This window comes from Sarcophilus harrisii, chromosome 4, assembly GCF_902635505.1.
Source record: "Sarcophilus harrisii chromosome 4, mSarHar1.11, whole genome shotgun sequence".
Taxonomy (NCBI): domain Eukaryota; kingdom Metazoa; phylum Chordata; class Mammalia; order Dasyuromorphia; family Dasyuridae; genus Sarcophilus; species Sarcophilus harrisii.
This window is the reverse complement of record NC_045429.1, coordinates 237,314,133-237,331,864: the sequence shown is the minus strand read 5'-3', so window position 1 is coordinate 237,331,864 and position 17,732 is coordinate 237,314,133. Positions and strand designations below refer to the sequence as shown.

The 17,732-nt window shown below is 32.3% G+C and overlaps 1 protein-coding gene across 29 annotated transcripts in view; it reads left to right on the top strand.

The window, feature by feature from the left end:
• Positions 1 to 17,732, top strand: part of RIMS1 (regulating synaptic membrane exocytosis 1) — a 695,397-nt gene that overhangs the window by 587,653 nt on the left and 90,012 nt on the right. For 23 of the 29 annotated variants that reach the window (XM_031964638.1, XM_031964635.1, XM_031964631.1 and 20 more), the window contains one exon: positions 12,689 to 12,924. The exons of the other annotated variants lie outside the window; for them this stretch is intronic. In XM_031964638.1, coding sequence (XP_031820498.1) covers positions 12,689 to 12,924 — 236 coding nt within the window. The remainder of the gene's footprint in view (positions 1 to 12,688; positions 12,925 to 17,732) is intronic. 29 annotated transcript variants of the gene reach the window in all.

Below are 17,732 nucleotides of genomic sequence, written 5' to 3'. Positions count from 1 at the left end.
ACTCACCAAAGGTTATTATTCCACTATTAAATAGCAAAACCAAAATTTGGATTCAGGTATTCTGAGGTTGATAGTGTTATTTTCTCTCTTAATAGGAATATCAGAAAATTTGATATTTTATTCTATTTATTTTAATTGTTTATTTTTATTTAAGATATTTAATTGAAAGCACATATTTGTGTTCTTCCATAGTTGAACTAGAACTTCTAAACAAACATAACCATGTGTGTATAAACACACAACACAAGCAACTCATACACACACACACACACACACACACACACACACACCATCTTCCTTCTGGCAAGTCTGAATTTCTTTCCCATCTTATTTTCTTTTCCTACTCCCATGGATAATAGAAATCAGGATGTTGAGGATGAAAATGATGATGATGATGAAAATGATGATAATTTGTGTAGCACTTCTCAAGATTTATAAAGTCCTTTATAAATATTATCACATTTTGTCTTCACAATAGCCCTGACAAGTAAATGCTATTATTATTTTCAATTTACATATGAAGAAACTGAGGGAGATAAATGTTAAATGTCACACCCAAGTTGTGCAAAGTCAAATAACTAGTAAATATCTAAGTTTAAATTTGAATTCATGTCTTCCTCACTCCATATCTAATGCTTTATCCATTGTACCAAATAGCTGACCACTGTCACATCCTGGAATTTTTCATTCTTATTCTATGTATATATCTAACCTATAATCACACCACAATCATCACTATTTCTAAAATAACTCATTTTTCCATTCAAACTTTCTTTTTCCTTTCCCAACTACAATATTTTTGTAAGTGCCAATGTTCATTCAATCACATTAGCTAAGATCTTTTATTTTTCCTTAACTTTCATGCCATATATATAGTCATTCAATTTTTTCATTATTTTTCTCTCAGAATTTCTCTTGAATTATACCTTTGTTCTCTATTGTATTATCTCATTATCCTAAACTTTTGCAATGGTCTTCCTAATTCCAATACATTATTTTCTAATTCATTCCACTGTTAAATTAACCTTTCTTCTTTCCATAACCTACAGTTGTTATTTTTTTTTTTACCATTTCTAATTCAAATATCTTTACCTGTGTTTATTTGTAATCTGTGTCTGCCCCATATGTAAATCCAATTTAAACTTTTTACTCCATTTAATCTAGTAGGTTTTCTGTATCTCATATGTATCACACTCATTTCTACCTCCAATCTTTTTCTCATGCTATTTTCCTAAAATAGAATACCACACTTTCCTCACTTTAAATAATTTTAATTATACCTACCCATAAAGACCTTTGTTTCCTTCCTTCTCTGTGAAATTTTTTTCCAACCCACACTAATATCTTTCATTTAACTGCTTTTTAATGCTATTTTAACTGTTCTTTTATGTAATATTGACACAAATTTATTAAGAATCTGATTATTTGGCATGTATTTCACATATGCTCAATTTGACTATCCTCAAAGAGTAAGAAAGAATTTTGAGGTCAGGAATGATGGTCAATACATCATATCGCCTCCAAAGTACTACAATTACTTGATCTCTCATTTTGATGACTTTGTACAAGCTACTTCCCATATATTTCTTCTTCACTTCTAGCTTTTAGAATCTCTAATTTTTAGCTTTTAGAATCTCTAGTTTCCTATGACACTTAGCTCAAGCAATCGTACAAAAGCCTTGTATTATACAAGGCTTTTTCTCATCCTTTCAGTTACAAGTTCCTCAAGTTCAATTACATTGTACTTATTATTGTAGATATATATGTACTCATTGTAGTTTCTTCTGGTAGAATATAAGCTCCTAGAGGGAAAAAATAGTTTCATTTTCTCCTTTATGCTACCAACACCTAACATAATCCCTGAAATATAGTAGGGGAAGGAGAAGGATTAGAGCTATTATTTCAATGGTCTAGGGAACTTCTATTATTGAAACTGCCTAATACTAGTATCTTATCTTCCACTTAACCAGTCTTAGAACATTGACTTCAACACAGAGACTGTGACTTGCCCAGAGACTATGACTGGCTTACAAAGCCAATACATAACCAATGCCAATTTCTAAACCCATCTTCCTGAATCAAGAGGCCAGATATTTAAGTGAGTAATAAATAGTTTTCATTGTTTATTTAAAGATATGGAAAGAGTTTATGAACTTTATTTAACCAAAGATCTTTCCCTATCCACTCTCTTCATTGGAGGCAGCGAGGTGGTATGAGGAGTAGATTGCTTAACATGGAGTTATTTTTTTTTTAAATGAGTTTAAATATTTCCTCTGATACTTGGGAGAGTCAATTTAGTTCCTTCTCTTTCAGTTTCCTCATCAGTAAAATGTGAATAATAAAAACACCTAACTCATAGGATTGTTTCATCAAATGAGATGTTTGCAAAGTACTTTATAAACTTCAAAGTGTTATATAAATGCTACTTACTATTATTATTGTCACCATTAACTACATATTTAGTTGGTCTCATATTTTTGCTCTATGATCATATTAATTCCTTCCTATGCTTTTTACTAACTTTATCCTAGTTCACCTAAATAATCAGATGGTGAATTGGATTGGATTGGTTGGATTTGGAAAAAAAAAAAAAGATTAGGCTCCTTTCATCTACAAGAAACTGTTTTTTTTCCCCAGAAGGAATATAATATATACATTTTAAATGATGAAAGACATGCCGCAAACATATATCTAATAATTCAAATTCCAAAATATTAGGGCAAAATAATACTTTAATACATTAATCAGACAGATTTTTGGAAATTAAAGTGGCACTACTCCACAGGTAATATAATTATGTCCCAAGTACTTATAAAGCTTGATACACAGTAGATACTTAATATAAGCTTTCAGATTAATCACCATTATTTACAATAATGGTAGCTAACTGGAACAGAAGGTAAAATGGCAGACATGGAACCAAGAAGACTCTTCTTGAGTTCAAATCAGATTTTAAACATTTATTAGCTACATAACTCTGAGTAAGCCATTTAATCTTGTTTCCCTCAGTTACTTCATCTGTAAAATGAGCAGGAGAAAGAAATGACAAGTCAGTTCAATATCTTGGCCAAGAAAACCCCCAATGAAATCATAAAACGTAGAACAATAATTTGCAATATATTGTGTTAGGTGTTCCATTGAGGTACAAAAGGAAAATAAAAATATAGTCCTCTTCTCAAGGAATTCAATAAAAATATGGGACTTCTCATTCAGAAGAAATAGTACAAGTTGGGAATTGTAATTAATTATACAAAGTAGTTAACAAAGTTTTAAATGGCAGAGCCACAGATTATTGCAAAGAGAAGTTAGAATATACCTCCCCTTTGAGACTAACCCTCACACATGTCTTGGCATTTCTTTTTTCTTTCCTTCGCTTAATAGAATTTATTTTTTCCAGTTACATGTAAAGATATTTTTTGACATTTTTTTAAATAAAACTTTGAGTTCAAAATTTTTCTACTTCCCTTCCTTCCCTCCCTTCTTCCCAAGACAACAAGCAACATGATATAGGTTATACATGTATGTTAAACATATTTCTGCATTCATTATATTGTGAAAAAAATAAAAAATAAAATGGAAAAATCACAAGAAGAGAAAAATTACAAAATGAAAATAGGATGATTTTAAACTTCATTTTGACTCCCTAGTCCTTTCTCTGAATGTGATAGTATTTTCTATCATGAAATTTAGGGAATTGTCTTTGACCATTGTATTATTAGGAAGAATTAAGTCTATCACAGTTGATCATCACACAGTGTTGCTATTACTGTGTACTATGTTCTCTTGGTTCTGCTCACTTCATTAAAAATCAATTCATGTAAATATTTCCAGGTTTTTCTGAAATCTGTCCACTCATTATTTTTTATAAAACAATATTATTTCATGAGAGAGAGAAGTTGAGGTCTCCCACTAGTATAGTTTAGGTTTCTGTTTCTTCCTATAATTCACTTAACATTTCCTCTAAGAATTTGGATGCTATATCGTTTGGTACATATATATTTAATATTGATGTTACTTAACTGTCTATGATACCCCTTGGTAAGATGTAGTTTTCTTCATTTACTCTGTTAATTAGATCTATTTTTGTTTTTTCTTTGTCAGAGATAAGAATTGCTACTCCTTAAATGCTTTATTTTGTTTTCTTTCCTATTTACCTTTTTATGTTTCTTTTTTATGTTTTTTAAAAAAATTTAATTATAGCATAATATATTCTGCTCTCACCTTTTAACTTTACTTTGTGGGTGTGCTTCAAATCTGTTTCTCATGAACAACATATTGTAGAATTTTGGTTTTTGAACTACCCTATCTACTTCTGTTTTATGGCATAGTTTATTCCATTCACATTCACAGTTATAATTAATAACTGTGTATTTTCTTCCATTCTGTCACTCCCCCATTTATACATCTCTTTCCTTTCACTCTTTCTCCTATCAGTGTTTTGCTTTTGATCACCATCTCCCTTCTGTCAGCCCCCTCTTTTCTTTACTTTTCCCCTCCTACTTTCCTAAAAGGTAATATAAATTTTTATACCCAATTGAGAGGTATATTCTCTCTTTGAACCAAATCAGTAAGATCCAAATGATGCTCAACCCCTCCCTTCTTTCCCTCTTCTGTAATAAGTCTTTTGTGCTTCTTCATGAGATATAATTTATCCCATTCTGCCTCCTCCTTTCCTCTTCATTCAATACATTGGTTTTTTCACCCTTTACATTTAATTATGAGGTTTTTATACCCTGGGACATAGTCAGTTTTTGAGTAGGTGATACATACTGCTGAGAAAAAGGTATTTTCTTTTCCATCTCCATTCAATTTTCTTGAGATCTAGTGTGTATAACTTTCTAAAATTCTATTCAACTCCTTTCTTATTTTGTTGTTAGATTTGTTTAGTTCTGAGAAGGGGTGACATTTAATTAATAATTATAATATAATTGTAATTATAATTATAATTAATTATAATATAATTATATATTTCCTTCCATCGTATCACCCTGTCATATACATATAATATGACATATAAATGTGCAACCCTATGATGTACATATAAATGTCATATCACAATCACCTTATAACCCATATCCTGTCTATGTATACTCCTTTTAATGGTCCTAATAGTTCTCAGTAGTTATTAGTATCATGTTCCCATGTAGGGATGTGAACAGTTTAATCTTATTGAATAAGATTTTTTTGGTCATTGATGTTTTCTTTCCTATTTACCTTTTTATGTTCCTCTGGAGTCTTGTATTTGAAGACTGGATTTTCTGTTCAGTTCTATTCTTTCATCAGGAAAGCTTTAAAGTTCCCTATTTCATTGAATGTCCATCTTTTCCCTGAAATATTATTTTCTTCTAGGTAATTGGTTCTTGGTTATAATTCAAACTCCTTTGAATTATGGTATATCATATTTTACACCCTCTTATCATTTAATGTAGAAGTTACTAGGGAAGTCCTGTGTAATTCTGATTGTGCCTTCTTGATATTTTAATTGTTTCTTTCTGGCTGCCTGAAGTATTTTCTCCTTGACCTGATAATTCTGGAACTTGATTACAATATTCCTTGGAGTTTTCATTTGAGGATCTCTTTCAGGAGGTTCTTGATGAAGCTTTGAATGACGAAATAACTCTTTGATTCTAGGATATCAGGGCAGCGTTCCTTGATAATTTTTTTGTTTTTTGTTTTGTTTTGTTTTGTTTTTGCTGAGGCAAAAGTTAAGTGACTTGCCCAGGATCACACAGTTAGGAAGTGTTAAGTGTTTGAGACCAGATTTGAACTTGGTGCTCTATCACTACACCACCTAGTTGCCTCTTGATAATTTCTTGAAAGTTGCTGCCCAGGCTCTTCTTTTGATTATGGCTTTTAGGTAGATTGATTTTCTTAAATTATCTATCCTGTTATCTATTTTCCAGAGTAGTTTTTCTAATGAAATGTGTTACATTTTCTTCTATTTTTCATTCTTTTGATTTTGTTTGATTCTTGATATTTCATAGAGTCATTAGCTTCCATTTGCTCAATTCTAATCTTCTTCTGTTAGCTTTTGTGCCTCCTTTTCCATTTGGACAATTCTACTTTGCAAGGAGTTATTTTCTTCAAGGGATATTTTTTCTCATTTGGTAAATTCTACTTTTTGTGCTGACCCAACTCTTTCCATACCACTGGTTTTACAGTACACACAGCTTTTTTTTGTAAAATCCTGCCTGTGCAACAAAAAACTGTTGGAACTCCAGTAATTACCTCATGTATAGTACATACATCATCATATTCATTTGCCATTTTCATGATAGCTTGTCCTTCCTACATTTTATTATTAATTTATGATTACTATTATAGGCCCTTCAGATTCTATGTGGTTCTCCTGAGGAATATTTATGGCTATTAGAGAGCTGTTATGAGAAGACCCAATGATAGTTATTATAGAAATCCTGTGAAATGCTACATTAGTGCACAAATGAGTAAAAGATTTCAAGTTGTTTCAAAGTCTCTTTTGATGATGATTAAAAGTAATGCTGCTGTGAATGAAGTCTCTCCTTCCCTCCCAAGAGAGATAAGTAATTTTTCTTTTTTTTCTTTCATTTATTTATGTATTTTTTATTTTTATAGCTTTTTATTTACAAGATATATGCATGAATAATTTTTCAACACTGACCCTTGCAAAACCTTCTGTTCCAACTTTTCCCCTCCTTCCCTCCACCCCCTCCCCTGAATGGCAGGTAGATCAATACATGTTAAATATGTTAAAGTGTATGTTAAATACATTGTGTATATACATATCCATATAGCTATTTTTCTGTACAAGAAAAATCAGACCAAAATAAGGTAAAAATAACCTGAGAAGGAAATCAAAAATGCAAGCGGACAAAAACAGAGGGAGTGGAAATGCTATGTTGTGGTTCACACTCATTTTCCATAGTCCTTTTGCTGGGTGTAGCTGGTTCTCCTCATTATTGAACAAATGGAACTGATTTGGTTCATCTCATTGTTGAAGAAAGCCACGTCCATCAGAATTGATCATCATATAGTATTATTGTTGAAGTATATAATGATCTCCTGGTCCTACTCATTTCACTCAGCATAAGTTCATCTAAGTCCCTCCAGGACTTTCTGAAATCATCCTGCTGGTCATTTCTTACAGAACAATAATATTTCATAACATTCGTATACCACAACTTATTCAGCCATTCTCCAATTAATGGGCATCCATTCAATTTCTAGCTTCTGGCCACTACAAAGAAGGCTGCCACAAACATTCTTACACATACAGGTCCCTTTCCCTTCTTTAAGATCTCTTTGGGATATAAGCCCAGTAGTAACGCTGCTGGATCAAAGGGTATGCCCAGTTTGATAACTTTTTGAGCATAGTTCCAAATTGCTCTCCAGAATAGTTGGATGCATTCACAATTCCACCAACAATGTATTAGTGTCCCAGTTTTCCCACATCTCCTCCAACATTCAGCAATATCTTTTCCTGTCACCCTAGCCAGTCTGAGAGATGTGTAGTGGTGTCTCAGAGTTGTCTTAATTTGTATTTCTCTGATTAATAATGATTTGGAGCATCTTTTCATATGGCTAGAAATAGTTTCTATTTCTTCATCCGAAAAAGAGACAAGTAATTTTTCACAAGGAAATTAGTGACCATATATCATTATAGATCTGCACATCGGGATTTTTAGAAAGATTTTTGGAAGGAAAGTGGGGAAAGCTTCAGAATGAATTTGCAAATAGACTTAAATTCATTTTTTTTACTATTATAGATTCCTTATAAGCTGTGCCTAACTTGGAGAGGCAGAAAGGATTTCAGAGAGAAATATTTTGTTAAACATTGGAAAGGGACTATATCTAAAGATGCCTATGAACTCTCAGAAAATGGATAGGTCCTCTCTAAGACAGCATTGTCTAGCAACTTTTTCTTTCCCTCTTAATAGTCTCAGTCATGAATTTGTAAGCTATTGTGATTTTTCAGTGGGTCTTTTAAAAATTATTTTATTTGACAAAAATAGATCAAGAAAAAAAAAAGAAAATCAGACAAGGATTACAAAACAAAAGAGAACATTGCCATGTGCCCAGGAGAATATCAGGGAGAATTCAAAATATTTAGCAACAAATTATCAGATCAAGAAAGTAAATATATTAGTAGAAGAAATTGTATTCATGAAATTCTATTCATGTGTTTTTTCTTTACTTTCTTGTAAATTGTTCTTTTTGCTGCACACCTTTCTTAATTCTTTTTCTCCCTTTTCATTCCTACCACCACTCCTAAACAAGCTACACTTAAGAAAAAATATATTTATGTATACATATGTAAATTTTTAAAAATAAGAGATATTAGTATAAGCACTCCTAATCATGGAGTAGGAAGTGGTGCCTCAGGCTTCACTTCAGCTCTCCCTTCTGACCAGGAACCCCAAACCAAGAGCTCAACCCTCCTGGAGGTGCCCACAGCCAGGAATGTCTCTTCCCCCATTGCTTTTGCACTCACTGGGTGCTTGTTCCTTTTTACCCAGGGCCATCTCTCAGCAGCATACCTATCCCTGCTCTTCCCCATTATTTCAGGTTCACTTGGTCTTCCTGAACTCAAACCCTGACTTGACAAACAGACCAGGAAGTTAAGAGTCTCTGTGTTTCCTGCCAAAGCTCCAGCCACAACTAGTTAGCCCAAGTAGTCCATATTTGATGTTTCTAAGGAGCTAGCCAGAAGTTGTTTGCATTTCAAACAGATTAATCCTAAATCTAGTGTCTTTTTTTTTCAGATTTTCTTGGGTTGTACCTAAACAACTCCTGTTCCAACTCCTGTCTTCTTGATTTTTCTCTATGTTCATTCTGAGGCTCAAATTTCTTCTATTTGTGGGGGAAATCTGGAGAGTTTGAAATTTACGAATATATTCCATCATTTTCCCAGAATCCTCTACCCCCATCAGCCAATTGAATTTTGAAGGAGTTGTTTTCTTTAATTTTAATGCTTTATTTTCCAAACTGTTTACTCTTATTTTTTCATAATTCAGCATCTGCTCCCTTTTCCCCAATTTTTATTGTATTTCTCTTACTTGATTTTTAAAATCCTTTTTGAGTCCTTCTAAGAGGACCTTTTTAGGCTTTAGACCAATTCACATTCCCCTCTGAAGCTTTGAATTTAGATATTGCTGTCCTCTTCTGATTTTTTTTTAAATCTTCCCTGTCCTCATAGTAGTTTTCTATGATAATGGTTTGGTTTTTTTTTTTCTTTTGTTGTTGTTGTTGCTGCTGCTTTTTTTTCTCATTTTTTAAAGTTAAGCTCTGGATCATAACGGACATTGTGGCAAGTTTATTGTGCTGAAGACCATAGACCTGGTCCCTGGTTTTCCATTTGTGGCCTCACCTATAATGTTTGGTCTACTTGCACCTGTTATTTGGGACTTTGGGGACTGGAGGCTTCATAGTTGGCCTGCTATACCACTAGTCTGCTGAGCCAGGATGGAAATCTCAGTTGCTGATCTGCACTATGGCTAAGAGCCTCCCACTGGCTAGCCCAGACATTGTCTCCTCTGAGTTGCACTCCCATTTCACCTGAGTGAGATTGACCTTCCCTGAAGTCCTTCTAAATTTTTTTAAGCTATAAGATTGCTTTATCCTGTCTTTTTATGAGTTTTGTTGCTCTAGATTGCTTGATTTAATGTTGTTTGTGAGGAAAATGAGAGGGGGTGGAGGGGTATTCAGGATACTTCTGGCTTCTATCTAACATCTTGGCTCTGTCTTCCATGCCTTGGCATTTCTGTTGACAAATGCTAACTCTACCATATCTATTTATATATTCCATTGTTCCAAACTCCTTTATGGAACTTTGTGTCTTCACTATACCTAGATCTTAGACTAGAAAATTTTTAAGACAATTCCAAACTCTAAATTCTATAAATATATGATCTGTAGGAAGACTACCAAATATAATCAAACATACCAATTTATACTCAACTAATGGGAACTCTAGATAGCCTCCCCTCAAAAAAAATCTGATTAATTGATTAATGTTCTTATTTAAAAATACTCTGGAAGTACATTTTTTTTTTCATATTCAAGATATGTCAGACCACTTTAGTGATTGGATATTGTGGAAAATAAGATTTCATATTAAAACACACACATGCACTAGCACACACACACATACTCTAGTCTCTCGTGAAAACCAAATTTGTTTTAGTTATGTATTAAAAGAAAATTTCACTTACATTCCCTGTTTATACAATCTCACATAACTATGCATACACATACATATACACAATAATAACTTTGTCACCTGAATATCTGCCATGATTTTTCCTAATCATTGAGGTATTTTAAATTATCCATATGGTACACTGAATATTTACTGTCTATCTGAATGTTTGACAGTATATTGACTTACCAAAGTAATGCCCACATGAGTTGTCAAGGTTTTTTTAAATATTTTTCATCTAAAGTTATTATAAGTAGTTACTCAAAAAGTTATTTTACAAAACTCACTTAGCTAATGTCCAACTTTACAAAAGCACTTTCAGCACACATAAGGCACTATGCTATGTGGTAGGAGTGCAAAAATAAAAACAGTTGTTAACCCCAAAGAGCCCACCTTCTATTAGGACAAGACATTTAAATGTATAAGTAAATGCATTAGAACTTGATGAGGAAAATAATGCTGACAATTGGGGGAAGGGAGTTCCAAGTGTTTCACTTTAATCATTTGATGTACATAATCATAGCAAACTTCGTTTCCATTTAAAAGAACTTCATCTCATAAAAACTTTCTTTAATGACAGAAAAAATAATATCTGGACTTAAGAAATATAGAAGTCTTACTATATGCCAAGTTAAAAATAGGGATTGAGAGCTTTGAACTTAAATCTACAAGCAAAATGGAATCAATGGATGAAGACTGTTGATTTTGGTTTTGGTATTTTTCTGCCACAAGACAAAAATGTCTATTTGCAATAATACTTAACATTTGTTATAGAATCAAATGGCACTCCACAGGTAGTATTCACATGCACTCAACCAACAATATATTTTAAGAAGAAATATTGAACAAATGACTGAATAATACAGATTGGCTTAAAACAAAGCTTTGTAATAATGGTTCAGGAGTACTTTGTTGACATTAAGAACAGAAAAATATCATTAAGGAGCCCAATGAAATGGTGGGAATTATATATTTCATTGGTGGCTCCAAAATTTTGGAATCTATCACAATAGCCTGGAGAATCTTAAACATACCAGAATAATAGAAAAACAATAACTTCTTCTTGCATGATTTCTATTTGAATCTCAATGAAAGAATAATGATGATAATTATTATCATAATTCACATTCACATAATGTGTTCCCTAGAAAATGTGGCCTACATTCAAGGTAGTCTTTGGGTTCATATTCCTAATCCTCTATTTCATGAGCCCTTACTGATTTAATTTTGTTTTTGGAAATCACAACTCAAGGTTAGTCATTGCCATGAGAAATTATGAAATGTTAACCTCGAGGAACCTTGACCTAATCAACAATGTACTTTATGCAAGAAAGTCATAAAAACAGTATAATACATCACTACAGGCTGTAAACATTTTAGCATCTACTAAATATATAACATGATATAACCTAGTGGATAGAATTTTACTGTCTTCCATAGACCGACAGACAATCTCTATAAACAAAACTTAGTGTTATAGAGAACTCAACCAATAAAATGCAATAGAAATATTATCACATAATGAATTGTTGCCCACAATCATCAAGCAATATCATGATATATAAAAATAACATTTTAATTGATGTTAGCAAATCAAACATGTATGATTTCTGTGCTACATGGAAGAAAAAGCTGTCAAAATATGCAGATCTGGCACATGCAAAAATAAGATCTTGTGGGAAGATGATGAGATCTGTATCACCTCTGTTGTCCTGATTACTACTTAAATTTTATCAAGAATACTATGTGAGCCCACAGTAATTGAACTGACCCTTTGACCTGGCCTGGTGTCTGAAATTACCATCATCAAAATCATTACTTTGGTTTTCTTGGAGCAAATGCAACTCTACTCTGGAGACTAGGTCTATAGAACTGTGAGGGAGAATGAGAGGGTGCATTCAACTTAATGATCACAGTTCCATTAAGAAAAAAAAAAAAGATGAATGTGTAATTTCGTGAAAGGAATAATTTTCTGAAAGTAAGAAAGAAGGTATAAGTTTAAGGAAAGAAATCCATTTCTTCCTTGAATTACTAAATCTTTAATTCTAGTATAATCAGTGAAGGTTCATTATTATCATTTTAAGAGGTTTTTTTTTTTTTTTTGGTAAATTTTTCTTTTTACTTATCTAAAGATTTTGACTATGAAATTAGTATAGTCATAATGTATTAATGTGCCATTCCTTTGTTATGCTTGTCCATTTTAATAGTTTTTTTTTTGTAATTGGAAAAAATTTAGATGTTTTCTAAAGATGATGGTGAGAAAAGTAATATACCTTTAAATTGAATAAAATAAATATTTGTAGATAAATTTATTTCATCTAAAATATTTACAGGTACAAGGAAGGTAAGCAGAGGAAAAGAATAGGTGTTTTATAACTGCATGTTGACTTAAAATTGTTTCTCTATAAAACTGATTAAATTGTTAGAAAATAAAAAAAAGTTGGGCTGAGACTCTTTTGGTACGTTCACTTAATTTATATGTGCATATATGTCTTTACTTTGTAAATATAGTTCATTTACCCCTAAAATGCAAGGCAGACGGATGGGAACTTCAGGGAGAACCATCACAAAGAGCACAAGTGTGAGTGGAGAGATGTACAAACTGGAACATAATGATGGAAGTCAGTCGGATACAGCTGTTGGCACAGTTGGAACAGGTGGAAAGAAAAGGAGATCAAGTCTTAGTGCCAAAGTGGTGGCCATAGTATCTCGGAGAAGTAGAAGCACATCCCAACTTAGTCAAACAGGTGAGTGAATTAAATTCGATTTAAAACTCTATCATTTAATATACATGTAAGATATTATCTATGTCCCATGGGTTGTTATGGGACCATCTTGGGTCCTAAGATACTAAAAGGATTCTCCATTTCTGAAAATTTATTTCTGGATTTGTTGTTTTATTGTATATTTATAAAGGATCTCTCTTTTTGTTTTAAGTACATTCACACTCTCTTCTCTGAATCACTAATAATAATAATAAAAAAGACTTGTTTACAAATGTGCAAGGAAATGCAAAGAAATATAGTTCTAAAATGACTCATGAAAAAAGCAACAGGACTCTCAGGAAAACCATATATCCTTTGGAGAATGGGCCTTTTTCTGACAAATAAGAATCAGTTTTCTGACAAATAAGAATAAGAACAAAAACAATGTATGTGTGTTTATATATATGTATATTGATATATATATATACATTTATATGATAAAAATCTCTCTGAAAGTTATTATAATTTACTATTTACACATATGTACTACATATAAGCATGTAGATGTATCTACATGAATTGTTATGAATTGTTAATCCTCCATAGGAGTTTGAAGGTATTGTGACAAAATAATCTTTGAATATGAATTCTCAATTCTGCTTTCTTATTTCTAGCAAAAAGAAATGTAGTACATATTTTTAATCTGAGCAAAATGGGTCAGTAGATTCAATAAAAGCATGATGCTTCAGAATAGAATTGTTTCAGCTTTATTTCTAAATCTTAAAAGCTTCATGTTTGTGTGTCCTCGAGGTAAAACAAGCTTCTGATAGAATGAAGCAAAAACAAGAAAAAAGGTAGTGTGCTTTTATGTACAAAAAAAGTTGCTGCCTCTAAAAAATAAGTGGACAGATTGGCTAGCTAAGATGGAGTCAATATTAAATAATGGGAAAGGTAAGTGGAATATAGGACTGTTTGACATTACTAAATTCTTTTGCTATACTTATTACATCAGTTTCTGGTTTTTTCAACAGAAGTAAAAACCTTATTTTCATAATTTTACTTATACCAGATAACTTCTGGAATAAAAATGTTTTTTTTTTCCTACCCAGCATACACTCTAAGAACAACCCGAGTTTTATATTATAGTTCTTCTCAAATGATAGGTTCAAACGTAAGTATCTGAAGCAATAAATTGTTAATTCTTTTAACACAGAATTATGTACTTCAGAAATTTAGCAATGTCAATAGTATGTGGTTATTAATCTAAAAAGGAAGACATCTTTTTCCTTCTTTCCTTTCCTCCTTTTTCTTGTCTTCCTCCCTCTCTTCCTTCTTTCATTCCTTCCTTGCTTTCTTTCTTCCTTTCTTCCTCCTTATATTCTTTCCTTTTTGGACAATTTGTTAAAAAATTAAAATCAGAATTACAAACTCATAAGATTATAATGAAATCAGTTATTCTTTTCATTATATCCAACATCAAAATCATCTCTGTAAAAATATATATAGCACACATACATATAAACATAGACACATACTATATGTGTATTTGTGTGTGTGTGTGTGTGTGTGTGTACATATTTATGTATATGTGCACTTGAGCTGATGAATCCATTGACTAGTACTCAGGTTTTGGAATGAAGAAAAGGAAAATTTACATATCAGATTTTAAGAAATGTGGCAATAGTAAGAATTCTAGAATAAATTCTGATTTCCCAATTTACTGCCTATTTGATAGTGAATAAATTATTTGGTATATCTGGACCTTGGTTTCTATCTCTATTAAATAAAGGAACCTGTTTCAACAATAAATCCTATCCTATGAATTCTACTCTTTTGTGTACTCTCTAAGGCATTACACAAAGTGTCTTAATTGACCATCATCTGACTTAGTATTTTCTTTTTATTATTATCCAACTGATGTGGCCTCTTTTTTGTATTTTAGAATAAAATGTTACCAAACCTTTGTGTAGGTCCTATATTTATGTTTAAAAAGCAAGTAGGTGCATACAAAACCCAGTTTAATCATTCTTCCTTTCCTTACCTTAATATTAAAAATTATAATTTGATCATGTTTAAATATTTTTTAAATCCTATGGTTTTTGTCAGTGTTTTGATTTTGTGACATTTTCTCATGTTCATTTGATTTTTTTTTTATCCCTTTAAGTATTTGGTACTCTTCACTCAGTGTGTTCTTTGAATCTTAATTGTCCAAATTCTCAAACAGGTCTTCTTTTTTCAGTGTCTTCTTCTCCTCCTCTTCTTTTCGCTTTAAATGTTCATATCCCCCAAATTCTCCTCTTTATTCATGGACATGCATTGGAAGACCTAATTCTTTAATATACTTAGAATTAACACTGCCATAAAGATTACTGCCAAATCTTTACCTCTAGCGCTGACTCAGTTCCTAAATTCTGATTCTGTATTTCAAAATACCTGATGAATATTTTGACATGGATGGCCTATTACTTCAAAAACAATAAGTCTAAAAATTATCTTATTTTCCCCTTCTCTTGCTTCCTTTATTCTATTCTTGCCAATACTATTTAATAATTTGAAAAATCTTAGGGATATTTTAAACCTCTCTCTCTTACAATCCTTATAGAGAATCACTTTACAAGTTTTATTGTTTTGACCCCTGAAGTTCCTTTCCTTTTTCTCCTTTTCTTACTTTTTTCATTTTCTCATCTACAATTATACCATAAGTCCTGAATATCCTACATCTAGAATATTGTAATAGCTTCCATTGTCTCCAGTTAATCCTGCATATTACAATCAAATTAATCTTACTAAAACTATACTTTCATTTGTGAGGATTCCCCATTCCCACATATAAATTTTATTCCTAAAATTTGTTATATAGCTCTCCATCACTGTATCCTCCCTTTTTCCTTGTTGATTTCGATACCTTTTCCCTTTTCTTCTCTTTCTTCCTTACTCTTCCTGCTTCTCTCTTTGTCTCTCTGTATGTATGTCATGTCTCTAGTATATGCCTGGTATGTAATAAACACATGCTGAATTAAAAGTAATTCTTTGGTAAAGAATTGTTTCTTAGGCATATTTACAATATCTTTTCCATTTTTTGAAGAGAAGAAGCCATGAGAAACTTTGAATTTCTCAGAGTGTAAATGAAGCTTTCCAACCTTATTTTGTTTTTCTGTTATCTTCAATGGAGGTAATGTGATATAAAAGAACGGTGAGGTAGTATAGTACATAAAGCATCAGATAAAGTCAGCCAAATCTGAGTTCAAATTCAATCTCAAACACTTTTTAGTTGTGTAACCTTGGCAAGTCATTTACCCCTATGTAACTCACTTTTCTGTAAAATTAGCTGGAGGAGAGAATGACAAACTACTCCAATATTTTTTCTTTTTTTTTTTTTTTATTAAAGCTTTTTATTTGCAAGTTATATGCATGGGTAATTTTACAGCAGTGACAATTGCCAAACCTCTTGTTCCAATTTCCCCGCTCTTTCTTCCCATTCCCTCCCCCAGATGGCTGGTTGACCAATACATGTTAAATATGTTAAAGTATAAATTAAATACAATATAAGTATACATGTCCTAACAGTTATTTTGCTGTACAAAAAGAATCAGACTTTGAAATAGTATACTATTAGCCTGTGAAGGAAATCAAAAATACAGGCGGACAAAAATATAGGGATTGGGAATTCTATGTAATAGTTCATAGTCATCTCCCAGAGTTCTTTTGCTGGGTGTAGCTGGTTCAATTCATTACTATTCTATTGGAACTGATTTGGTTCATCTCATTGCTGGAGATGGCCATGTCCATCAGAATTGATCATCATATAGTATTGTTGTTGAAGTATATAATGATCTCCTGGTCCTGCTCATTTCACTCAGCATCAGTTCATATAAGTTTCTCCAGGCCTTTCTGTAATCATCCTATTGGTCATTTCTTACCGAACAATAATATTCCATAACATTCATATACCACAATTTACTCAACCACTCTCCAATTGATGGGCATTCACTCAGTTTCCAGTTTCTGGCCACTACAAAGAGACCAGCCACAAACATTCTTGCACATACAGGTCCCTTTCCCTTCTTTTTATTTTATTTTATTTATTTAATAGCCTTTTATTTACAGGATATATGCATGGATGACTTTACAGCGTTAACAATTGCCAAACCTCTTGTTCCAATTTTTCACCTCTTACCCCCCACCCCCTCCCCTAGATGGCAGGATGACCAGTAGATGTTAAATACATTAAAATATAAATTAGATACACAATAAGTATACATGACCAAAACGTTATTTTGCTGTACAAAAAGAATCAGACTCTGAAATATTGTACAATTAGCTTGTGAAGGAAATCAAAAATGCAGGTGTGCATAAATATAGGGATTGGGAATTCAATGTAATGGTTTTTAGTCATCTCCCAGAGTTCTTTTTCTGGGTATAGCTAGTTCAGTTCATTACTGCTCCATTAGAAATGATTTGGTTGATCTCGTTGCTGAGGATGGCCAGGTCCATCAGAACTGGTCATCATATAGTATTGTTGTTGAAGTATATAATGATCTCCTGGTCCTGCTCATTTCACTCAGCATCAGTTCGTGTAAGTCTCTCCAGGCCTTTCTGAAATCATCCTGTTGGTCATTTCTTACAGAACAGTAATATTCCATAATTTTCATATACCACAATTTATTCAGCCATTCTCCAACTGATGGACATCCATTCAGTTTCCAGTTTCTAGCCACTACAAAAAGGGCTGCCACAAACATTTGTGTACATACAGGTCCCTTTCCCTTCTTTATAATCTCTTTGGGATAAAAGCCCAGTAGTAACACTGCTGGATCAAAGGGTATGCACAGTTTGATAACTTTTTGAGC